At 51.0% G+C, this 24,894-nt stretch overlaps 2 protein-coding genes and 1 long non-coding RNA gene across 16 annotated transcripts in view; 1 reads left to right on the forward strand and 2 right to left on the reverse strand.

Annotated features, from left to right (window-relative positions):
* The window catches only part of PRC1 (protein regulator of cytokinesis 1), a 26,755-nt gene extending 26,415 nt beyond the window's left edge, over positions 1-340 (reverse strand). For 6 of the 10 annotated variants that reach the window (XM_040493608.1, XM_040493605.1, XM_040493610.1 and 3 more), the window contains exon 1: positions 179-336. In XM_040493608.1, the coding sequence (XP_040349542.1) occupies positions 179-189 (11 nt within the window). In that variant the 5' untranslated portion in view covers positions 190-336. Of the gene's footprint in view, positions 1-178 lie in introns of all 10 variants that reach the window. The other 4 variants (XM_040493602.1, XM_040493603.1, XM_040493601.1 and 1 more) reach the window with 2 other exon arrangements.
* A 1,934-nt stretch (positions 341-2,274) lies between these two features.
* LOC121042370 (uncharacterized) lies at positions 2,275-4,988 on the forward strand. Its single transcript, XR_005796145.1, has 2 exons — positions 2,275-2,426; positions 4,489-4,988. It is a non-coding gene; the product is annotated as an uncharacterized LOC121042370 (long non-coding RNA).
* On the reverse strand, positions 4,643-22,639 carry VPS33B (VPS33B late endosome and lysosome associated). 5 transcript variants are annotated; one of them, XM_040493617.1, is made up of 24 exons: positions 21,654-22,639; positions 21,283-21,525; positions 19,880-19,960; positions 19,458-19,519; positions 18,285-18,334; positions 17,785-17,852; positions 13,451-13,496; positions 12,346-12,440; positions 11,961-12,065; positions 11,457-11,553; positions 11,158-11,235; positions 10,882-10,955; positions 10,517-10,603; positions 10,233-10,323; positions 9,770-9,844; positions 9,429-9,493; positions 9,252-9,306; positions 7,966-8,012; positions 7,291-7,423; positions 6,623-6,696; positions 5,769-5,870; positions 5,493-5,568; positions 5,282-5,398; positions 4,643-5,007 (listed from the first exon to the last, which is right to left on the reverse strand). In XM_040493617.1, the coding sequence occupies exons 2-24, from the start codon at positions 21,376-21,378 to the stop codon at positions 4,928-4,930; spliced, it is 1,854 nt and encodes a 617-aa protein (XP_040349551.1). In that variant the 5' UTR covers positions 21,379-21,525; positions 21,654-22,639; the 3' UTR covers positions 4,643-4,927. The 5 variants fall into 5 exon arrangements, with proteins under 5 accessions (XP_040349551.1, XP_040349553.1, XP_040349554.1 ...); XM_040493619.1 differs by lacking the exon at positions 21,654-22,639 and having other exon boundaries at positions 19,880-20,162; positions 21,283-21,394; XM_040493620.1 differs by lacking the exon at positions 21,654-22,639 and having other exon boundaries at positions 19,880-20,034; positions 21,283-21,390.
* Between the last annotated feature and the right edge of the window lie 2,255 nt (positions 22,640-24,894).

Below are 24,894 nucleotides of genomic sequence, written 5' to 3' on the forward strand. Positions count from 1 at the left end.
GGCCGGGCGCCAGCTCTGCGCTCCGCGGCCCTGCCGGCCGCGCCCGGGCCTCCCCCGGCGCGGGCTAACGTGACACCCGCGCCCGGGCCGAGGGTCGTCTCGGGGACCCCGCACCGGCCCGCACCCGGGACGGGTGTCGCTCCCTCCCGCGTCCCCCATTCTCCCCCGCAGCCCGCACCTTCTCCTCATGGCGGACGCTCCAAGCAGCCGGGCGTCGAGGCCCCAGACCTCCACGCAGGGCCGAGCGCAGCAACCTCCCGCAAGAACCGGCGGCCTTGCTCCGGGTCGCGGCTCCGCGAGCCGTTAGGCCGCCGCGGAATTTCAAACCGAGCCCGGAGGCGGAGCGGCTCCACGATTGGCGCCCTGACCCGACGCTCCTCGAGAAGCCCCGCCCCTGGCGGCGCGCCGCGACCGCGCACTGGGTCCCCCGCGCCCCGGGGCTGGCGGCGGGGGCTGCGGGGCTGGGCTGGGCGGGGGAGGCGCTCGCCCGCCGGCTTGGGTTGGGGTCTGTGTCTGCGCGTGCGCCGGGTCTCGCAGGTGCGCGGCTTCCTCTCTCAGCTTCGCGGTGGCGGGGAGTCCGGTCCCCCCCACGCAGCCCCGCCCCGGCCAGCCGCCGAGTCCCGGCCCCACCCCGTCCAGGCGCAGTTTGGATTCGAAGTGCGCGCCGCCGCCCGGAGGCCGCCGGGAAGGGGCGAGAACCGCCGGGGGACGGGAGCGCGTTCCGCGTTTTAACTCGTTTCCCAGCGCGTCCAGAAGGCGAGCCTGGAGGTGATCTTTGGTGGCGGCCTTCCCCACGTCTGGGAGCCGTGCCCTGCAGCGGAAGGGGAGGAACGCTGCACCCGTCTCACAGGCCGGCACCTTTCTAGACGGTGGTCCCATTTAATCTCCACGACCGCCCCGTTTGGTATTATCGCATCACCATTTCACGCAGGAGAGAACGGTCTCTGAAAGCTTGAGGGGCTTGTCCAGGTCACGTAATTGGCACACAAATGGAGATCGCCTGGGCGTGGTTCTTTCAAATAACAGGGATTATATGGTTGTATAAAAATTTTTAAACTCAAAAGTCGGGGGTGCCTGAGTGGTTCAATGGGTTAAGCATTGGACTCTTGATTTTGGCTCAGGTTGTGATCTCAGTTGAGAGTTGGAGACCCACCTTGGGCTCTGTGCTGGCAGGGCAGGGCCTGCTTGGGATTCTCTCTCCCTCTCTCTCACCCTCCCTTGCTCTGTGTGTGTGTGTCTCTCAAAATAAATTTAAAAAACCCTGAAAATGGACAGTAAAGCACTTTTGTAACCCTTTTTTCGCTGAACATATGATACATCTGTAAATGCTAATATATAGCTTGGTTTTCAGTGATTCACAGTTGCATGATATTATGGCTGGAAAGTTCTCATAATTCAACTGTTTTGCTAACAACGGTTATTTAGATTGTAATTTTTACAAATAAATGTCTTCATACATAAATCTTTGCATCTTGCTTTATTTTCTTACAGTTGATTCATAGAAGAGGAGCTACTGAATACTCCCCTTCCCATGATGGCAGCCTCCCCAGAAGCATACCTTCCTCTCACCCTCCACAGCTTCCTACTGTCCTTTTAAATCTCTGCTAATTTCACAGGCAGAGAGTGTCATTTCCTCGTTTGATCTGCACTTGCTGGATTACAGATGAAAGTGCACATTGTGCCTGTGTCTATTGGCCATCCATAACTTTGATGACTCCTTTTCATTTGCTTTTCCATTAAGAAAAAAGTAATGGATGCTTGTTTGCTTCGTGTGCAGGATCATGTATCTCTCACTTTCAGAATTTAATTGGTGCTTTCAACATCCTTTAACTTGTCAGCAGCACACCAGACATTCACATGGTTCATGGAGTGAACCGCAGACACATTTAAAATTTTTTTTAATGTTTATTTTTGAGAGAGCGCGACAAAGCGTGAGCAGGAAAGGGGCAGAGAGAGAGGGAAACACAGAATCTGAAGCAGGCTACAGGCTCTGAGCTGTCACAAAGAGCCTGATGTGGGGCTCAAACCCATGAACTGTGAGATCATGACCTGAGCTGAAATCAGCTGCTTAACTGACTGAGCCAGCCAGGCACCCTGACACCACATTTTTAAAAAAGTGTATTTATTTATTTTTGAGAGAGTGTGCATGAGTGGGGGAGAGGCAGAGAGAGGGCAACAGGAGACAGAGAATCCCAAGTAGGCTCCTGGCTGCCAGCACCGAGCCCAATGCTGGGCTTGATTTCACCAACAGTGAGATCATGACCTGAGCCAAAATCAAGGGTCAGATGCTTAACCCACTGAGCAAACCCAGGTGTCCCTAGATACCACTTTTTAAATTTACTTGCACTCTCTGTTGATTAACTTGAAACTTATTCAGAAAGCTTCAAAAATTTGTGATCTTCAGACACGTTCCTGGGGCCAGCATTGTAAGTACCCAGAGATAAGGAAATGTTGCTATCATGTCCTTTACTCTGTAATTCTGAAGCCAACAAAGTCATAGGACCGTTGGAAGATAACCAGGGTATATACCCACATGTAAAACACCATGTAATTTGTGTTTAAATAGGACCCTTTTACAGGATCATGTATTTCTGTTGGACAGCATTGTTCTAGAACAATTATGTTCCAGAACGTAAGTGTGGTGCCGCGGTCTTTTCCCTTGGCCATACAATCATTGTCCTACCACCACATATTCTTTATACAAACAGCCCTGCCGTGGTGTCTTTGATCTTGTACACTAGCTTGACACGGCCCTGTAAAAATTCTAGCTGGATACCTGAGGTATGCATTTTCCTTGGAATATGCGCTGACACAGCATTCTGTGTTTTGAATAGTTTTGATGATCCAACAACACAGATTTGGATCTTTCTTCCAAGATCTTTCTTCCACAGTGGCAGCACTGTGAATTGGGGGACAAATAGGAAGCAGAGCAACTGGAATGGACAGTCTTGCAAAAACCCAGGCAAAAAATATTAAGTATCTCTGCCATGGGGACAGTTAGGAAAAGATGAGTCACAAGCGTTTAGAAATAATGGAGGGGCGCCTGGTGGCTCAATCCATTAAGTGTCTGACTTCGGCTCAGGTCATGATCTCATGGTTTGTGAATTCCAGCCTCCATGCTGACAGCTCAGCACCTGGAGCCTGCTTCTGATTCTATGTCTCCCTCTCTCTGTGTCCCTCCCCTGCTCACACACTCTCTCAAAAATAAATAAACGTTAAAACAAACTTTTTTCAAGAAATAATGGGTAGTGGGACCAGCTGAATGTGGGGGATAAAAGAAAGCATCTGAGGTCTAGGATAAAATTTGTTGCATGAACAAAACTTGGGTAGACAATGAGGATGTCAATTACAGGATTACAGGAAAAGGAGCAGATGTAGGGATTCAAAGTGAGGACAGGTTCACACGCATAGTGAACATGTTGAGTTGAAAGTGCCTATGGAAGCAGGGAGTTGGAAATACTAATGTCAAGTTCAGCAGCAAGAGGAAAGCTTGAGATCTGGAAGTGGATGACAACTAAGGATGGAGAGGGGATAGGCAGAGAGATGTAATCCAAGAAGACAGAAGGACAATCTAGGAGACCACAGGAGGACAACAAAAGAGCATCATGGAAGTTGAACGGGAGAAAGGAAAGGCAGTTATCAGTGAGGTTAAGTTAGAGGAGGACCGAAGAGAGGCTCACAGATGTGGTTACAGCTCACAATTTTTAAATGCCGAGCCTGGCTGGCTCAGTCAGTTAAGTGCCTGACTCTTGATTTCGGTTCAGGTCATGATCTCAACATGAGATCAAGCCCCGCATCGGGCTCTGCACTAACAGCAGGGAGCCTGCTTGAGATTCTCTCTCTCCCCTTCTCTCTCCCCTGCTCACAAGTGTGTGCTCTCTCTCTCTCAAAATAAATAAATAAACCTTAAAAAAAAAAAAAAAAGATCAAGGGAGAGAAAGGCCACTAAAATCATCAATTGGGGAGCACTGCTGACCTTTTTAGAAGCACTGTTTGCCAATGCCTGAAACTGCTCTAACAGGACATAAGCTTTCATTCTGTAATAAAAGACAAATGCTTAAAAGTGAAGTGCCTTCTTAGGTTAAAACAGTAATGGACACATTTTTTCTAAAAGGATAATGAATCACAAGAAGTGCCTAGCTGGCTCAGTTGGTGGAGCACGCAACTCTTGATCTTGGGGTCATGAGTCTGAGCCCTGCGTTGGATGAAGTTTTACGGAAGGAAGGAAGGAAGGAAGGAAGGAAGGAAGGAAGGAAGGAACAAGAAAGAGAAAGAGAGAAAAGTGAGAAAGAAAGAAAAAGAAAGAAAGAAAGAAAGAGAAAGAAAGAAAAAGGAAGGAAGGGAGGGAGGGAGGGAGGGAGGGAGGGAGGGAGGGAGATGGAGAGAGGAGGGAAGGAGGAAAAAGGAAGAAAAAATAATGAATTATAGATTTTTAGAATTGGAGGGGTGCTTACTGATCGCCTATCTAATCCATCCCCCTCATTTTAGGGTTGGGAAAACTCTGGTACAGGGTGAGTTTCGGGGAGCACCAGACCGGCCCCAGAGCTCCTGCACAGTCCAGGCCACAGAACACACGAACCCCCAGTGGAAGGCGCCCCTGTACTCCACTGAGCAGACAGAAGTGCATGGCAAGGACTAAACATGACATCTGAGAGCAGAGGTTTTATTTACAATGATAAACAGGATTTAGCCAAAGATACCTGTTCCTCCCCCTCTTTTCAGCACAAGCTGCACTTCATCAACAAAAAAGAAATTTCCTGGGGGCAGGAAGTGAACGCTCTGCTCAAGTAACTTTCTGCTAAAGCCCACACAAGTTCCGCGCTCCCCAGCTCTGAGTAGGGTGGTTGGTGGACACTACATTAGCAGCTGGGATCAATTCCTGCATCCCCTCGGGAACGTGTCCAGGGAAGACGTCGCAGGGAGAACGTCAGGCTTTCACTTCACTCATGGCTTCCATGAGGCGAGCACTGTTTGTGACTGCCGTGGTCAGAAAAATGAACCTGTACCCTATGGAGTCAAAAGCACCGGCGTCCGTGACTAAGAGCAGGTCGCGGGCCCCCAGCACCAGCCACGTGAAGCCCTCAGGTCCACGGTCCCGGCTGGATCAGACACAGACGCATCCGCGCCCCGGTCCCGCACACGACGACTTGCAGCACTCGGTGGAAAGGGCGCCCTGCTATCCGGCCCACAGCCAGACTGGCGAGCGGTGCCGGGGCCAGTCGAGGAGCCTTCCTGAGCACTGCCCCTTGTCCCCCACACCCCACCTTCTGCTCCCTCTTACCTTTCTCTCTGCCCAGGAAGCGGAGGGCTGAGACCTCAGAGAACGTGCAGCCACCCAGGAACACCACCAAGATGAGGCGCAAGGACTCGCTGGAAGCCTTGTCTTCCTTGGTCATGTCTGCGAAGATCAGAGCAGACACTCGCGTGTGGCGCGGTGCCCGCCCCCACCCGCTGCCGGCGCCCGCCCCGCCCGCACGGTCAATGCCACGCACCTGTGAACGCCAACTCGCTGCAGTTGAGCAGCCTCAGCACCTCGTCCAGACCCTGCCAGCTCCGCCGCTCCAGCACCTGGGGGGGGGGGGGGGGGGGGGGGGGGCACAGGCGCCGCTTTCAAGCCCGAGACAGTATCAGGCCTGGGAAAGGAGGGAGGCCGCAGGCGACCGTCGCCTTTCTTGTTAGTTACCGGGGCAGCTAACAGTCGGGACAGGCCAGGCGGCCAGAGAAAGCAGAGCGCGGAGTATGAACGGGAGCGGGTCGCCTGTGCTCACCTGCTCAATGACTCGGCAGCTGAGGGGCACGTAAGCGCCACTGAAGACGTATGCCATGTCCCGCGGCACTTTCAGGTCATACTCGCCATCCACACGTGGGATCTAAGGGGTAAAGGGGACTATGTGAGGCGTGTGATCCCTCCAGCCCTTTATGCAGTCAGGGAAAAGTAGCATATCCCCCCCAAACAGTTCTTATTTCAACTAAAGGGAAAACCGGCAAAATCCCTATTAAAAAAAAGGAAAAAGACTCCATAACCAAAGATTAAAGCTTTTGTTCAGTATCCACTGATTCCCTTGAATGAGCTCCCCACGTTCCCTGTGAAGGGTTGGAAAGAAAGATGCCCCTTTGCTGATTTCTTGGTGACATGGGACAGGTCTGTCACTGACGTGGCACTCAGCCTATCCTCTGGCATTGGCGGGTGCTTGTTACATGTTTATCAAGTAAATGAATCTTTGTGTCTTGTCTCGGTACTTTTTAATTTTTTCAATGTTTATTTTTGAGATAAAGAGAAACACACACAGAGTGGGAGCGGGCGAAGGGCAGAGAGCGAGAGAGGGACACACAGAATCTGAAGCAGGCTCCGGGCTCTGAGCTGTCAGTACACAGCCCGACCCGGGGCTCGAACTCACGAACGGTGAGATCATGACCTGAGCCGAAGTCGAACGCTTAACCGACCGAGCCACCCCAGTGCCCTGTGCCTTGCTTGTCTCATTATTAAATTAAGCTCACGCTGTAACGCTACTGAACAGAAGGATCTTTGTAAGAACAAAACAACAGAGAGGTTTGTGTGAATTCAAAGCACTCCACAAAGGACTGGACCCACGGCTGCCCCGTCTGTCCCGATCCTACGTACCAAATTCAGCTTCTTACTGATGGCACGAAAATTGCTCCTCTTGGCCAGAGAACTGAAGGCATCAGTAATCTTCCCTGGGAAGGAAATCTGTGCTGGATTTCATTTAAGGTCTACAGGGTCATGACATCGCCACAGGTGAAAGCACTCAGGAAATGACAAACGGCGGGACCGCTCACATCTCAAGACTCTCCTCAAAGCCATTCACCCAGAATTCCCTAGACCCGATCAAGACACCACCACCCTTCTCCCCAGCACGGTCTCCCGCCTCCTACAGGGTGCCAACTATCTACTAAGCGCAACCCGCGGGGTGAACCTCGCTTACTGGCTAAGTGTGTGGGCCCTGGAGTCAAACTGACCTGGGCTCAAATCTGACTTACTGAGGGATGTTGAACAAGTCACATAACCTCTCTAAGCCTGTTGCCTTATCTATAAAATGGAGATTATGAACTTACTTTGTGAGGATTGACAAACTGTTACCTAAAGGTCTTAGTACTCAGTAAGCGGACAATACGTGGAGCCTGCTCGCGGCGGAAGCAGCGGTAATGACAGTGAGAGCGAAGAATCCTGTTCTCCTTCCCCAGCTCATTCTCTCCCTCCCGGGGTGCTCTGCCTGTTGTGAGAAGAGGGGACTCGGGCCAAGGAAGGGGCTACCCGTGCCCTGTGCTCACCCGCAGCCTTGTCCGTCACCAGCTTGCTCACTTTACTCTCCACGGCCGTGAGGGTGTCCCCAGGGGCCTGCTCCGTCAGGAGCCCCGCTCGCCGCAGATTGGAGAAGGTTAGCAGGTGCTCGGGGCCATAGCTCTGAAGAAAATGCAATTCAGCCACTCACTGCGCGCCCGCCACACCATATCACATTGGGTGATATGGAGGTGAGGGACGGAAGGGTCATGTATTCTGTGCCCTGAAGAAATAACCAAACAGCAAACAAAAAAGAAAAAAAAAAGCACGGAACTGAGAGAGAACAGAGAAGGCCAGTGATGTAAGGGTGGTGGGAAGGGCTTCACAGATGAGGTAAGACTGGAGAAAGACCTAGAAGGAAAGCTGTAGCAACGCCTTCCAAGGCGCTGAAGTGAGGGAGAGTCCCAGGGGTGAGAACTCAGCTCTATGGCTCCAGTTCTCCCAGCACTGGCCATCCACCCAGAGAACCGAGAGTGGGAGAGACAAGGGCGTGGGAGGGTCTCCACGTGCTGAAAGGTGACCGTCCTGAGACGCTCTAAGAGGGAGGCAGACGGGGAACAAAATGGGGACACAGACAGGAAAGGGGCCATTTCTTCTGTGTCTTTTAGGAACGTCCCATGACCTCCCTCCACCGAGTTCCCCCGAGTGCATTCTCCTGGCCTTACCTGCAGATACTGTGTTTTCAGAGATCGGTAATCCTTGGGAATCAAACCTGGTAAGGAAGAGGAGACAGGCTCCTGCAAACACCAGCTGAAGTGTCCTAAAATCTACAGTCAGACCACCCACCCACCCACCCAACCATCCTCTTGCTGCCAAAAAAACCCTTAATCAGGAGGAAAGGAATCGGTAAATGTTAACCTTGCATCCTATCCAGTCGATTCTAAACTGACTCTTAAATTTAAGCTTGCTCAGTGAGAGACAGAGCCTGGATCTGAGAGTTCCAAGGCAGAGTCCTGCCTGAGCCGCCAGGGCGCAGAGGGAGGGACGCAGGGAGGCGGGCTGCTCCCAGCGGGGGTGGCGGAGGGATGCGGCAGGAGGGAGGGGGCTCCTGCGCGTTTCTTCCTGCCGTTGGGCCAGCGCTACTGCGAATCACTTTACCGCTACCGAGGAATAGGACAGATGTTCAGATGAAGTCCAAAAGTGCAGCCTGCCATGCTTTCCTCCAGGGAGGTAGGGAGAATGGGCTTGCGACTCTGATAGTCAAAGGAGATGTAGAATAAGCCGACCACTCCTCGGGGCGGAAAGCAGCCTTGAAGACTAGTCCCCACCTGGACGGCTTCCGCCGTACACACGAGTTGCCGTAAAGGGTGAAGGGAGTGGAAGGTGCCTCTGGCCGCGGATGAGTAAGTCACGGGGAAGAATGGCACAGCACGGGGAATAGTCAATGGCACTGTAACAGCGCTGTATGGTGACAGGCGGTAGCTGCCCTTGTGGGGAGCCCAGCGTCCCGCGCACGGTGCCGCACACCTGAAACTAACGTGACATCGTGTGCCAACTATACTTCCCGCTGAAAAAAAAGCAGGTGAAAAGGCTGCATGAGCAGGTTAAAAGGTCTGCCACAAAAGGTCGCAGGATCTGAGCTTTTGGAAATGTTTGTGCAATTCCAAAAGGCTGTCCCCTTTTCCTGGACTGTATCTTCATTAGGAAACCTCGTTGAAGGCAGGAGGCCAGATGGAATAAATGCCACTCTGCGCTAAGCCTCTGCGGTCCTACGATGTGACGGGGCCTGTGGTGGGGACTTGGCTGTGGTCCTGCTTAGGGTCGGGATGATAAATTAGGACGTGGGGTGTCTCACTCAGAACAAAAACTGCTTTATTTTACGGGGGAAAGAATCCAAATTACTGGGAAACGTTCTGTCTGCTAGGACATTCGTCTCCGTCCTTCAAAATGATTTCTGCCATCCCTAAGGTACAGTTTTTGCAATCTGGCGTCTTCGGTTCCAGGGGCTCACCATTCTCAGTGATGGACAAAAGGCACATGAGGCGAAGGCTCTCTATAGGCGACACCTACACGGGAAGAAAGAGTCAAAGACAGTTCAAGTTTCAGGACATACGTTCTCTCCCTTCCTCCCGCTGGAGGCCAACCCCACCGCGAAACACCGTTCCTGGAACCCCGGCCACCTGCTCACCTGCCGGTCTATGTGTTCTTCAATGTAGCTGGTGCTCTCCCGGATGTTGAAGCCCTCCAGCAGCGCTGTGAGTAAACACAGGGGAGCCTATTACGGGGCTGGGGTGGGGGGGAAGGTAGTTGGGGGGGGGGTTGCCACCTGTGCTAACAGATGTCTATCTCCCCATCTTTCTCCATCCTTGGGGTGGGTTAAGGACCCCCAGGACTTCTAGCAGGGAGCAGCACTCCCCACAGCCAGCATCGGCCGAAAGGAGCCAGAAGGCATCTCTGCCGGGTGGGACGGGGCTGGGAGCAAGGGAAGCCTTAGCAGGGGCAGGAGCCCAGCAGGACCGCCGCAGCTACCGTGCTCGGTCTTGATGAGCTCCTGGAAGTCCTGTTTGGTCTTCTTCTTCATGATGGATTCACAGGCCCCGATATCTACAGATAGGACAAAAAGCGAGCTGACGTACTCCTGGTTCTAAAAGGATGTGCCTTTATGTCCAGAAGAATAAAAACTTCTTACTGGCCATGTTGGAGACAGTTATGTGATTACGTGAGAGAGTGCGTATAAATTAGTTAGAATGATACCTGGCGCTTCAACTATGTAATAAAATTATCTAACGTTGTAATTGTTACTGCCGTTAAACCTATAGAAATATACAAAACAAACGAACTAACAAACAAACAAAACTTCTTAAGGCAAAATGCAGAAGCCCCTCTTCCCATGTCAGACCAAGCAAGATCACTGTGTGCTGGGTGAACAGAGAGCTCCTCTCTTGGGAGAGATCTCTGAGGCATCCCTTCGCCCTCCCCTCATGAAACCTACGGACGCTCAGCAGGCGGTGCTCCTGTTTCAGTCCCTTGAGCTCCTGGGACACGAAGTTCTTCATCTGCTTGATGTCCATGCCTCTCCGGCGCTGGCGGAAGATCCCCTAACGTCAGCCTCAGCCTCCCGGCCCTCAGACACGAGCAGCCACCCCTCTCCCCCGGATCCCCCCGATGCAAGAGAAAAGACAGGGGGCTGTCGTCGTATCAGAAGGGAGCCGAAGGGCAGCAGCCTTGGGAGGCCACTGGGGAAACAGAACAGAGGACCCCGGCCTAGAGCCTCACGTCATACTGAGCCTGTAAGTTCCGGGCCTTCTGGCTCAAAAACCCAAAGACGTTGGAGAAGTGTTCATTACGAATCTCATTAAACACCTGCAAGGGGAACAAGACGGCAACGACTTACCAGAGAGACACCTGACCGGCGCCTCCTCCCTGAGCAGTGTGATGAGTGCACGAGAGCAGCGCCCAGCTGTTCTAGCAAAATCACGGAGAAAGCTGAGCTGATCTTCTAAGTGTGTGTCAAATATCAGCTCCGCGCTCGGGGTGTGCTCGCTCCCGGTGGGGAATCCATCTCCCACAGGCTCAGCCTCCCCTCCCAGAGCCGGGGCCCACGCCCCGGGCAAGCCCACAGCCAGCACCCATCCCCTCACCTTGTCCTCGGCATTGAGTAGCACCTTTAAGCTCCTGTCAGAGGATGTGACTTCTGGGCCAAAATCGACACTCCCTTTGAGAGCAGAGGGAGCAGCTATGAGGACCTCCGCCGAGGCCTTCTTTCTCCTACCCTTTCCTGAACTGCCATTAAAAGTCCCTGAACTATCTGGAAGCTAGCAGTGGGCTCTGAGTCTGGGGCTCTCCCACCAGCCCTGCCCCACGCAAGAGGCCCCGGCCGCCGAGCACCACCTCCATCTTGCCGGGACGCTGCTCACCACACTTGATGCGGAACGTGTCATCCACCAGGCCCTCGTAAACCACCTGGGAGCAAAGTGCCGTCACAAAGTCCACGTCTGAAATGAGATCCCCACCCATGAGGGTCCTCCCGGACCTATACGTCTACCCAGTTCACTCCGCATCAGCTCCCGTGGCTCCAGAGGGCCCAAGCGCCACGCTCCCCATCAACGATGGCATTCACAGCCCCAACCTGAGGATCCCATCTGGGCCGCCACGTTCGTCATATCCTCACGTCTCCGAGGGTCCAAAGACAACGGGAGTGCTGAGTATAACGTACCTCTGTCCAGTAGGAAGATGTGTCCAATTTCTGGCCTTCGGCCCTTGGTTTCGCCATCCTCCTCCTCTTCCAGTGTCCTCCACAATTCATACGACATCTGCCAGGGACCAGGAAATTCCCAGTCTTGTGTCCAGGTCCCTGTGACAGCCCGCACCTACTGAAGCCCTCTTTTCCACATGACACCTCTATTTGACCCCAGGAGGGAAACTAATTGTTAACAATACGAACTCTTGCACCCGCACCTGTTCCCACCCCTTGCCCCTCCCCATGCCCATAGAGGCGTGTCCTTGGCCCCAAGGAAGACATGTAGGAGTGTTACCCCTGAGGCCCTGGCCCTGGCCTTTCCGTTAGCCACACAAGTCCTCCTCTCTGAGGACCTATTCCAGAACAAGAAAAGCAAGCTAAAGAATATACCTCTTATCACACATGCCCATGGGCAGTCCTTGGTGGGTAGAGAATGGGTGGAATGGGGGCTATCGGGACAAGATTGCTGCCAGTGCCCACCTTGGCACATCTGCCAATTCCGTAGCAGTTAGGGAAGGGTCCGTACAGAGTGCTGAGGAGGTGTAAGGCCTGCGCCACGGTGTTGATCCAACGCTGATCTCCCTCCTGCAGGGGCCATATGGGCCACAAAGATATGGGCCGAGCCAGCAGACCCATCTGGAGAGGGGCTAGGGCAGGAAGGCAGGGTGTGGGGACTGCTTGAAAGCTTTCATTCTGATTGGCCCCAGAGCAAGGCCTGCGGACATCAACCAGTAGCATTTGATCTAGAAACCAGTATCTCGAGTTAGGGGAAGGTTCCATCAGTATTTCCGGCCCACTGTAGCCCACTGGACTCCATGTTTGTCCCCACCTGGTCAATGCCAAGACCCAAGGACCCTGCACTTACCAGGAAGTAGTCCCTGAAAAATTCTGGGAGCTCCATGCTCAACAGATCCACATCAAGAGGTAGCAAAGAAAAGGCCCATTCGTCACAGCTCACATCTGCGGGTACAGACGGCGTGAGTCTCCCTGCAGAAGGCACGGGGCTCCGCGCTGAGAAGGTCGGTCCCCACAGTCATGCCGAAATATCGGAGCACCTGCCACATGCCCGGCATGACACGAAGCACGGGACACCCAAAGATAAGTTTAAGACAGAGTCTGTGCCCTGAAGGAGTTCACGGTCTGATAACAAAAGGAGACCCGTACACCACAGCCACACCACATGGTAAGGGGTGTGTGTGCGTGAGAGCGCCAACAAAAGTGCTGAGGAAACATCATTCCCTAGTGGACAAACACTGACAGGAAGGCACACAGGCGCAGGCACTGGGGCACTGGGGGTACTGTGGTGAACGGAATGGACACACTCCCCATCTTCCGCGAGAGAACCTCAATCTAGTGGAAACGCACCAGACACATCTCATCACGGCTGTGCCCCACGGAGCTAGAAGAGGAATCCAGGAGCACAAATGTTCAGGGATCGAACCTCAACTATAGAGAGCATGGAAGAGTATAGGGGTGCCAGGGCAGAGGGAAGACAAGCGAGATTTAAGCTTAGAATTTGAGTAAAATTTGGGTATGGAAAAAAAAAAAGCTGAGGGTGGAAAATATTCTAGGCAACGGGAACAGCATGTGTGAAGTGCCCAAGGCAGGAGGAAAGGAGGGAGCAGCACATGGTGAGGGGGCGGGGGGAGGGAGGGAGCAACCAGAGGAGGCCAAGGAGGCCCCCGGGTCCCGGCACAGGCGGAGTTCGGAGTTCCAGCCAGGAGCACGGGGAGCACTGTGCCGGATGCAGAGGCAAGCAGAATGGAGGGCGCGCTCTCCCTGTGGGAAGGAGTCTCGGAAGGTAGGAATGGCGGCACCTGGCATCCCCTTTGGCCCTCCCTTTAGGGCCCTCTCCGGCCCCCCCTCGTCAGGAGCCTCCCCTCCTCCCAGGCCCACAGGCAGACACAGGGAACCAGCGATCATTCCCTTCTTCGTGCTCCCCGTTTCCACTCACAGTGGCCTTCTCTCACCTCCATAGACTCCCTCTTCCTCCAGCACCATCTCACACGCGTGAAACTGAAAGACAAGAGGGAGTGGCTGGTGACCGCCGCCTTCTCTGTGCTTCTGTCTCTGGAGCTCCACTGTCGCTGCTGAGAACAATACCTACTGAACCCAGCACCCACAAGGGAACGTGGACTCGGACGGCCGGGGAGGACCACTGGGACCGTCTAGCCCAGGGCTTTGTTTCCCTCCCATCCTCTTTATTTATGTATTCAGTCCAGTGCTCCTCTCTCCCCAAGAAACTGGAAAACTGCACAAAGGAGAAGGTATTTCAGCTGTCACCGAAGGGTGAATCCCAAAGACAGACGTGCGAGGGAGGGCACGACCACGCCTCGGAGGAAAGGGGTGGTGGCATGGAGAGGCTGGTCAGCGCATGTCCAGGGGACCCCTGGAGTCACTGAGAGGGGTCTGGGGATCCAGCCCGGGAGTCAACGGCACAGGGTGTTTAAAGTAAGTGGTGTGTGCGAGAGAAGAGAACAGGGAGGGGCACGAGAGCTACAGGGAGGATTCTAGGGAACACTGAAATTAAAAGGGGGTACCGTGCGAGACCTGGAGAGAAGACAAGGGTGGCATGGAGGGGGGAGCAGGGGACGCAGCACCTCTAAAGGCAGGACGGTCAGAGTCTCAGGAAGAATGGGCAACAGTGTCAATGCTGGAGACATTAGGACGCGCGTGAACCAGGCATCACTGGATTTGACAACAGAGCCCTGGGAGGACTCAGCTTAAAGACTGAGGTAGGCGTGAGAGTGTGGGAGCAGCGGCGGCAAGACCTCTTCACAGAAGTGTGGACACAACAGGAGGCAGAGCCCCCGACAGGGAGAAGACACGAAGCAGGGAGGATCATCTAGAAGACACAGACACGGGGGCGCCTGGGGGGGCTCAGTCGGTGAAGCGTCCGACTTCGGCTAAGGTCGTGATCTGGCAGTCCGTGGGTTCGAGCCCCACGTCGGGCCCTGTGCTGACAGCTCGGAGCCTGGAGCCAGCTTCAGATTCTGTGTCTCCCTCTCTCTCTGCCCCTCCCCTGCTTGCACTTTGTCTCTCTCTCAAAAATAAATAAACACTAAAAAAAAGTAGAGAAAAAAAAAAAAAGAAAAAGTGGCAGACATGGTTGAAGACAGAAGAGAAAGGTCTACCTAACAAAGCAAGAGGGTAGAGAAGGAGCATGGATGTAGGGCTAAGAACACAGGTGAACCAGCTGATCAGGGAGGGGAAGAGGCCAGAGTCACTTCCTCCTTTGAGACCAGTGGGAAGAAGGCAAAATAATTAGAGGCAATGAGGAGAACAGTGAAGCATATCATCTGATACAGACGATGGTACCGATGTACATTAAGCATTTTACACGTGCTAGGCATTGTCCTTAGCGTTTTATAAGGATTACCTCTCACAATCCTAGACTGACTCTACAAGATGTGGAAGATTAATGCTACGTGTTCCTTATTTTACTTTACACAGAAAAATCCTATTCATCCCTCACTTATTTTTCTTTAAAAAAAATGCTTATTTATTTTGAGAGAGAGCAGGGGAGGGACAGAGAGAGAAGAGAGAGTCCCAAGCAGGCTGCACAACGTCAGTGCAGAGCCCGACGTGGGGCTCGAACTCACTTACTGCAAGACCATGACCTGAGCCGAAACCAAGAATTGGATGCCTAACCGACAGAGCCACCCAGGTGTCCCTTTCTTTCTTTTCTTTTCTTTTTTAAAGTAGGCTCTGGGGCACCTGGGTGGCTCAGTTGGTTAAACGACTGACTTCGGCTCAAGTCATGATCTTGAAGCAGTTACTGAGTTTGAGCCCCGTGTGGGGCCCTGTGCTGATAGCTCAGAGCTTGGAGCCTACTTTGGATTCTGTGTCTCCTTTTCTCTCTGCCCCTCCCCCATTCTCGCCCTCTCTCTCTCTCTCTCTCTCTCAAAAATAAACATTAGAAAAAAATTTTTAAGAAAAATAAAAAATAAAGGAGGCTCTACACCCAATGTGGGGCTTGAACTCACAACCCCGAGATCAAGAGTCATGTGCTCTATGGACTGAGACAGCCAGGTGCCCCATCCCTCACTCATTTCTGTCAGTAAAACTGAAACTGTAGGCCTACTTTTAGGGCTGAGAGTTCCAGAGCCCAGATCGACAACTGCCAATCTTCATAATTAAGAAGAGGAGTCTCGGGAAGAGAGAGAGATAACCTCTTTGCTATGGCTACTGAGAAAGAGGTGGTTCAGTGACAGAAAATTCGGTCAAAGAATCTGATTAGTTAGGATGTGAGATGGAGAAGATTCACTGAAATACCGATTTTGTTTTCCTGTGTAAGAGGGAAGCTTGTAGGATTATTTGAAACTATTACCAACTTGTTCTATCCCATTTAAACAAATCTGTCCTTGGAAGTACACTTTGAAAAAAGGGGTTTTGTAAGACTCCAAAAACTGGAATTTACTGCCACAGCTCCTTTAATAAGATTAAAAAGTAACCTGTAACTCCGAACAGTTATCATAGTCAATAATGTCTTGCCCTGGTAATGATGTTATACTTGAAATATCTGTATTTCTAAACAGAATAAACAGCCGTTAAGACTCTTCTACAAATTTGCAAATGATCTTCAATGGGAGATCATTGACTCTTTCTTCTTCTTCCTTTCACATAAGAAAACAATATAAGCCTGTGATTTCACAACAAAAGTTGAAAGCCATTTAAATCAAGTGAGGTAACTACTTGCCATTTGCAACGACACGGATGGATCTAAAAAGTGTAACGCTAAGAGAAATAAGTCGGTCAAAGAAAGACAAATACCATATGATTTCAATCATATGTGGAATTTTTTATGTTTATTTATTTGTTTTTGAGAGAGAGAGAGAGAGAGCATGCAGGATGGGGCAGACAGAGACAGAGAGAGAGAATCCCAAGCAGGCTCCACACTGTCAGTGCAGAGCCCGATGTGGGGCTCAATCTCACAACCAGGGGATCAAGACCTGAGCTGAAATCAAGAGTCGGACGCTTACCCGACTGAGCCACCCAGGCGCCCGTCACTTCTGGAATTTAACGAACGAATGAGCAAAGGGAAAACAAAAGAGAGACAGACATGAACCGAGAAACACTCTTAACTACAGACAACACGCTGACGGTCATCAGATGGAGGTGCGTGGAGAGACGGGGGAAACAGGTGATGGGGAGTAAGGAGGGCGCTTGCGATGAGCACAGGGTGATGTATGGAACTGGTGACTCACTGCCTTACACACCTAAAACTAATTACGCTGTATGTTAACTATACCGAAATTAAAATAACAAAAAGTGAAAATGCTCAGCCCTGTTATAAAAAAGAGAGGTAAGTATTACTATCAACTCCATCTCATAGATGAGAAAACTGGGACACAGAGCACTGAGGAACCCCACCCAAGATCACACAGTTAATCAGAGCTAAGCAAGGATTCACAGCCACTTTGGCTTTATTAGTCTTAGCTACCGCTTCCATTTTCTCTAGTTTTTGGGGGAAAATTGAAAAAGAATAAACCCCTGTCCTTTCAACCTTAATTTCCATCTGCTCTACATGCGACATGCACTATTTGGTACAGCTTTATAGGCTTAGGGCAGGCAGTGCAAAGACCTGGTACATCATTCCTTCTCATCAGTAAGACGGAGGATGGACCCGTGATGCACCTTGCTGACGTGGCGGTGAGAGCGGAGTTGGATGGACTCAGGAAACGGAGGAGCCACGGTAGGTCACCAAACACTACAAGTACTGAGCTAAAAAGGATGGAAGAGACCTAGCCTGGTCGTGCTAACTCCTGTGGGACTGTGGGCCTTACTTCCCTCTGCTGCTCAAAGCTGGGGTGGAGTTCAATGGTCTCTAAGGTTCCTTTCTCGTGTAAGAAAAGGCTTTTCCAAAGTATATCGGTATAGTTCTAGTAACCCGGAGGCAGCTGGCCACATGCCTTGGATGAGCATGACGGGGGGGCGCGTGGGGGGGGGGGTAATGATTTATTGTATTTATTATTAAAGGGATAGAAAAAGAAAGTCACTGAAACCATAATACAGTGCACCTTACAGTACAGAAATTTGTGTGAGAAGGGATACACAGCAGGTTCTACTTCACAAGAAGTCTACGTAGAGGCCACCTCTCACAACTCCACAGTCCTTAACTGGGGCAGTTTGATGACAGACCCTCCGCTAAACGGTAAGGACCATGTCAATGACAAGACCAGGACGGGTATTTTGTTCAGTCACATAGTTTGCTTCGCAGGAGATACGGCTATTGGGCCCCGGCCCCTTCCCAGCCTTCCATCTTGATCTACCTTCTCCTATTCCCACCAGCACCCAGACTCACCTTCTGAGGGCTGAAGATCACTTTGTATTTCCGAGTTCGGCCAGCCAACTTGTCAGCATTGACGAGACCTACAGACACAAGGAACGCAATCCAGAAAGCCATGGGCCATTTGTTAGACTAGAAGCAAGGAAGCGGATATCCTCTACAAGTGATATGGCCAACTCGAAACATCTTTTCTTTTTAAAGTGGGGTTTTTTTTTAAGCTTATTTATTTAGACAGAGACAGAGAGAGACAGAGCAAGTGGGGGAGGGGCAAAAAGAGAGAGAGGGAGAGAGAATCCCAAGCAGGCCAAAGCCCACTGTCAGCCCAAAGCCTGACATGGGGCTCGAACCCATGAAACACATGATCACCACCTGAGCTAAACAGACGCTTAACCGAATGCGCCACCCAGGAGCCCCTCGAACTATCTTTTCTTTTAAAAGGCCCTCACGGCCCAAGCCCTTAATCTTGGCCACTCCTTCCCAGGTCTTAGTTACACGCAGCACCATGGCATACTCACTGGCAACATATCGCATGTTCTTGATGCGCGGTCTGACCAAGAAGCACAACCTGCGGGAGAGAAAGGGAAAAGAACCGAAAGCCGCAGTGAAGGAAAGTCATGGAGGCGGTGATGGCAGCTTGGGAGAAACTGAAACGTGAACTCTCTCACCATCTGCTCGTCTTGCCGGGCCTACCGTTCTCAGCCGAGCCAAAGCTCGGCCAGGCTCCCCTGGCCTATAGAAGACTCCCTTCCGTACAACAGCTACACCGGCACTCGGGGTGGGGGTGGGGGGCGCCAGGGGCTCCTGCTCTCCCATAGTTTACAATCTACTGGGCAAAATGAGATGCACGTATGTATGGAGTATATTAATAATCAAGTGTTAAAGATAAAACAAGAAAGTATACAAGATAGTGTTTTTCAAATTGGGGTATTTTCCTCTAAAGGAGGATAAATGTTACTTACGACAGAAAAACAAACAAAATAAAAACATAGGCCAGACAACAGGCTGTATGCGACCGAGTGCCAGGTGAACAGGACAGATACTAAATACCAGGGAAATGCGGAGGAGGAGAAAAGCCCCCAGGAGTGGAAGGGCGACCCAGAGCTTCGTGGAGCAGGTGGCACCGGGCTCTGAAGGCTGGGTGGTTTTCGCAGGAACAGTGAGGGCAGGAGAGAACTGCGCGCAGTGAATGGAGTGGCCCAGGGCAGGGGGCAAAGGCATAGCTGGGTGGCGTGTGTGTGTGTGTGTGTGTGTGTGTGTGTGTGTGTGCGCGCGCGCGTCAAGTAGAGGCTTGAGGGGACAAGTGACAGACGAGGCTGGAAAGGCAGCATGAGCCGTGCTGCAGACAGCCTTGGTATCTGTGATGGTCAATCTGGACTTCACTCGGTAAGTAAGGGGAGCCTTGGAAGTTCCTGTGAGGAGCGTAGTGGAAATATTTTTGGACGATTAATCAGTCTGGTTTAGCGACGGCAGACTGGGTTAGAGAGAGACGAGAACAAGGGAGGGAGAAAGTGCCGAAAGGGAGACCAGTTACGAGTCCACGGCATGACCTAGGCGTGAGTTGGTAGAAGTGAAGGGAGATGAACCAGAGCGCAAACATGGCGCCAGGCTCCAGCCAAGGCCGGCCCTGGGGCAGACGTGCGGGGCCCTCCTCCAGCCTGGGGCCCGGACGGACTCTCCCAGACACTCACTGTTCACTGGAGCTGATGGCTGGCTTGTTCTCCACCTTGTACAGCTTGTCTACTTCATGTTGCTACAGAGAGAAGCCAACAAGGCCAAGGATGTAAGTGCTTGAAACCCAAAGCATGACACAAAGGGGACTACAGTAAGGGCTCCTGTGCGTGGTACTTTCTAGGAATCAAACTGCCTCCCTGACAACCATCCCACCGAACTTTCCTCACGCTGGCAACAGAAAAAAATAACAAAAAACCAAGACCAAACAATTCAAAAACAATCCAAACAATAGCATCGATCCCCCTTCATCCACCCGATTCAGCTACTCTGCATTTACTAGTAGGGTAGTCACTCTTTGGTAATTTGTACTGCTCATCAAAAGCAAAACTGCTTAATGAGGAAAGAGGGGCCAGAGTCCACTGGGAAGAGGGGCAGGTACCTTCAAGATGGAGACATTGGCGATACGATCCAAAGGGCTCATGAGATCTGCCTCAATGAACAAGTCTTTTTTCCCCGGGAGCTGAAGGACACAGTATCTTGGGTCACTCACAGGTCCCACACGCTCCCTCAGCTGAGAGCCTGTCCAGCCATCCACTTAATAAAAGCACAGACCGAGTTGGGAGTGTGGGGGGCATCATATCATCTACTCCAGCACCTTATTCATTGTCTATATCCACACTGGACATTTCTTTATATATTCACCCCGTCTGTCTTCTCATTTCCTGTACCAGTAGAAAATTATTTCACCTTCTTTCCAAGGTTAAGGCCTGTCACTCAACACACACACATATATATATATATATAAATATATACATTTATTAAGCACATGCCATTGCTTGATTCTTCACTACGGACTCATTGGAGACAGTGTTGAACAAAACAGAGGTCCTCAAGGACCTTCTAATCTAGTGGGGAACATGGACATTAAACAAATAAATAAGCACATAACCCATTACCACTATAGCAACAACATTATTTTCCAAGTAAGACAAGATAAAAATCTCAAGCTCAGCTTTGCTTCTCTCTCCACCTTCACGAACAATCAGTAGATCTTTGAGTCTTCTTCCGCCCCGACTGAAAATCCATCACTTCCCTTCATTCCCACTGTCACTAATTTTGCCTCATCAGTGGTCTCCCAGCTAGCGTTTCTCTTGTTGCCCATGTACCCCACTCCACACATGGCGATGAGCCATCTTCAAGCACTGCTTCACGCAGTTAAGTGGGGAAAGAAAATCTTCAGTGGGTCCTAAAGCCTACTGCATAATTTCTGATTGCTCTCTTCCCTGTAAATGCCTTGTCCTTCCCTGATTCCTCAACTTTGCTCCTACCAACCAGTCTATCTGCCTGGAACACGGTCCTCCATTTCCAAGGAGAATATGCTTATTCCTCACAAGGCTAGAATCCTTGAAACTCCCGACCACTCCAACTAGAAATGGCTGCTTGTTCTGAATGCTTCTGACACTCTAGCTGTCACCCGTTCACCGCGTGATATCACCTATGTGGCTAATTTGCGCTTCACAGGGCTCCTACTAGAGTAAATCCCTAACGACAAAGATGTCTTAACCATCTCTCCATCCCTGGTGATGCGGGGCACGACTGGTCTCCCTTGCCTCTACGAAAAACGAGTGACTTTCATGAACTGTCCGTCAGGTCCCAAGCAGCTCTTACTGCCCTCTGGTTTTCCTCCCTAAATGCTTCATTTTTTGGACCTGCTATAGAAACTCCAAGGACAATACCAAGGGCCTGGACCCAGACCAAGGGGACTCCGCAAGAAAGAACAACGCGCGCAGCGAGCGCTAAACTGTTGATGCGGAAAAGGCCCCAGGCGTGGCGGGCACTGACCTGCTCCAGCAGATAGATGAGCTGGTCTCGGGCCAGTCTCTTGAGCATGGAGAAGTCAGGTAGCTCTGGGGCGTCCAGCCGATGGGGAAAAGCCATGGCAGCGAAAACCGGAGCCGCAGGGTGGAAGGGGGACGCCCTCCGCTCGGAGAAAGTCGGCAGCAGCCCAGGCTAAGCGCAGGGCGGCGCTCCTTCGGGCTTGGGCACCGTTCGAAAGAGCCCCCCGAAGGGGCTCTCGCTCCTGCACTGGAATGAATGGCCACCTGTCGGTCAGACAGCCGCAGCGTCGGAGGACACTCGTCCAGATCAGCAGCCCCGGGACCGACCCGCCCCTCCCCGGTCCACTCCCCCCGTCCCAGGATTCCGGTCTACACCCGCAGGTTTCTTTCGCGGCGTGCGGGAAGAACCCCGCCTCCTGCCAGAGAGCGAAGCGACTTCCTAGACCTCCCGGAAGTCCCGTGCGCTCGACCAGCGCTTAGCGTATCGGGAAGGGGACGGCGTCCTGGAAGGGACAGTTGAAAACGCGGGAGCAACGGGCCAACGTTCCAGTCTCCTACCTGGCCAGAGGGGAGGGTTCCTGTCATAAAAGGATGACATCTTAAACTAATTTTTAAGGGTACACCCAATTCTCCCAGTTCGCGCAAGCGAGGGTTGGACACTTGCTAGATTTTGAGAACTTCGTAAAATGGGCGAGGCCGACTCGGAGTCCGGAGGGCACTGATCTCTGGGGATCTTGGCTGTCAGTCAAATCTATTCCACAAACTTGGCTGCCAACTGGGAGCGCTGTGGCTTCCCAACTGCAGGAGGCAAGACGCGGAGAGATGGGATGCGACGGAGAAAACAAGGGGAACGCGTTAGGATCCAATGGAAGCTAAGTCCCGCCCCCTGTGACCTTTGGCCACTGGAGTTTGGATAAATATCCTTCTTGGGAAAACGGATAAATAAGCTGTGGCATATTCATACAATAAAAATAACGGAATAAATGAAAGAACCCAGATACAGGGTGGCATCTGTATGATGCCATTAATATACAGTTCTAGAACAGGATAACATAATCAGTGGTGGAAAATTTTTCAGACAAGTGATTGGCTTTGGGGTAAGAATTGCCTGGGAAGAGAAATTAGGGAATTTTCAGGGGTGATAGTAATCATCCATATCCGCCTTGTTTTTTTGTTTTGTTTTGTTTTGTTTTGAAGCCATTGTAATGGACGGATCCGCTGAGAATACCTGCACTCACTAATCAATCATAACATCACATCCTCATCTCGTGGAGAGATACATAGAAGTACAAAGCATCACTCAATACCAAAAATTGAATCTGATCAAGTCTCAAGATCCAACTACCAGTTGATAGGAAATATAGAGAGTAGTAGGGACATGATAATAGACATCATAGGAATAAAATGAACTATATCCAAAACACGGGAAATACGTAAGGTAAATAACCCATAAAACAGTGAAGGGAATAAAGTGGAAGAAACCACTTTAGAATATGATACTCCCGGGACATAACCACATCATGCAATGTTGCAAAATGTGGACCTTGTCTGGATCCTAATCCCAAGAAATCAAACGTGGAAGTCATTTATGAAACAGTAAGAGAATATTATCGGGATGTTAGCTGATATTGAATACTAAAACTTTTAAGGTATAGTAATGGCTTATGTGTCTATGTTAAAAAGGAGTCCTAATCTCTTTGAAATACATATTAAAGTACTTACAGATGAATTAATATGAAGTCTAGGATTTGCTTTAAAATAAGCCAGGGGGACCTGTGGGGCAAATAATGAAAAAAGATTGGCCATATGTTAAATGTGAAACTGAGCAATGGGTACACAGGGGTTCACTGCATTACAATATTATCCCTACTTTCATATGCTTGAAAAATCCTCTAATACAAGATTAAACAAAAAACAAACAAGAAGCTTTTCTGCTCACACTGGGCTTCAAGAGCTCATCTCGTATTTTGTACTGAGCTTTTCCTACTCCCCCACCCCTCAGGAGATTGAATCTCAGCTGCGGAGAGGTGGAAACTGCCCTGAGCAGATTAGTGACACATATACCCTCCGGGGCGCAGGGACTTAAGTCCCTTCTGTTTGTAGTTTGCTAGCCTCTTGAGCTTGGCCCCAAGGTTGCAGAGAGTTTCCATTCCACCCACAGCCGCCTTCTCTCCAACTTGGGCAGAGCCTTGTCAGCTGTTGCTTCCTCCACCTGACCCTGCACCTGTGCCCCCAAAGTGCAACTCCACCTCGTACGTTGTGATGTCAATGGCTTTCATCGTGTCATGGAATGGGACTCCCTGGGGAGAGGGCACTATAGAGTCCTATGACCCCAGCCCAGTGGAACAGACTGGGTGAATCCCACCTCCCCCTTTCCAGCTTGGGTTGGGGGCAGGGTGCGCAGTTTCCCCAAACACTGCAGTGCTGGTGAGTTAGGATGTGAGACATGCTGACAGAATAAAGCAGGAACCGAACAACTTGGAGAAAGCTTAGGTCTTGTTGTTGGCTGAGGTCTGGATGAGTAGGCTGGCAGAGGTAAAAGGCAGGGCTTTCTGCCATTGTGGACTGGCTGATCAGTGAGGTTTTCCAACCATTTCTTCATTCACTCAACCAATGTTGAAATCTATGTTAGGAGCTGAAAACTACAGCAATGAACACAGACCGGTCTCGTGCTCCCATGGGGTCTACATTCTAATGGAGGCAAAGTATGTGACGACAGACAATACAGTGGCAATCCATTTCAAATGGCAGGGAATATTAAACATGGTGATAGAATGTGAACATGGTGATAGAATGTGAAGGGAGTTGCTTTAGACTGGGTAATCAGGGAAAGCCTAAGAAAGTAACATTTGAGGGGGGCCTGGATGGCTCAGTCAGCTATGCGTCCAACTTCGGCTAGGGTCATGACCTCATGCATCGGGCTCTGTGCTAACAGAACCTGCTTCAGATTCTGTCTCCCTCTCTTTCCCAATCTCTCTCCCCCCAACCTCTCTCTCACACACACACAATTAAAAATATGTATTTAAAAAAAAAGTAACATTTGATCTGAGACCTGAATGACACGGAACTGGCCATGTGAAAATCTGGAGACAAAGAACTAGTATGGACAAAACCTTAGATTGGCATTTTTAAGAATGGAAAAAAGATTTAAGCTTGGTAAGTAACAGGATGGTAGGGAATGAGGTAAATGACAAACTTATCAAAGTTTTTAACAACAGCTTCTAATTTTCTGTAGCCAACTGGGGAAAGGGCATGGTCAAATGGTTTACAGGAGTTAAAAATACCCGGGGCACCTGGGTGGCTCAGTCAGTTAAGCGTCTGACTTTGGCTCAGGTCATGATCTCGCAGTTTGTGAGTTTGAGCCCCGTGTCGGGCTCTGTGCTGACAGCTTAGAGCCTGGAGCCTGCTTCAGATTCTGTCTCCCTCTTTCTCTGCCCCTCCCCCACTCATGCTCTGTCTCCCCCAAATAAGTACTTTTTTAAATGCCAGTTTAATCAGATAGCATCTTCCAAGGCGCCTGGGTGTCTTAGTCAGTTGAACACCCAACTCTTGATTTTGGTTCAAGTCATGATCCCAGTATCATGGGATAAAGCCCTGCATTGAGCAGAGTGCTTGA

The sequence above is a fragment of the Herpailurus yagouaroundi genome, unplaced genomic scaffold (assembly GCF_014898765.1).
Source record: "Herpailurus yagouaroundi ecotype Mexico unplaced genomic scaffold, PumYag 185, whole genome shotgun sequence".
NCBI classification, from domain to species: domain Eukaryota; kingdom Metazoa; phylum Chordata; class Mammalia; order Carnivora; family Felidae; genus Herpailurus; species Herpailurus yagouaroundi.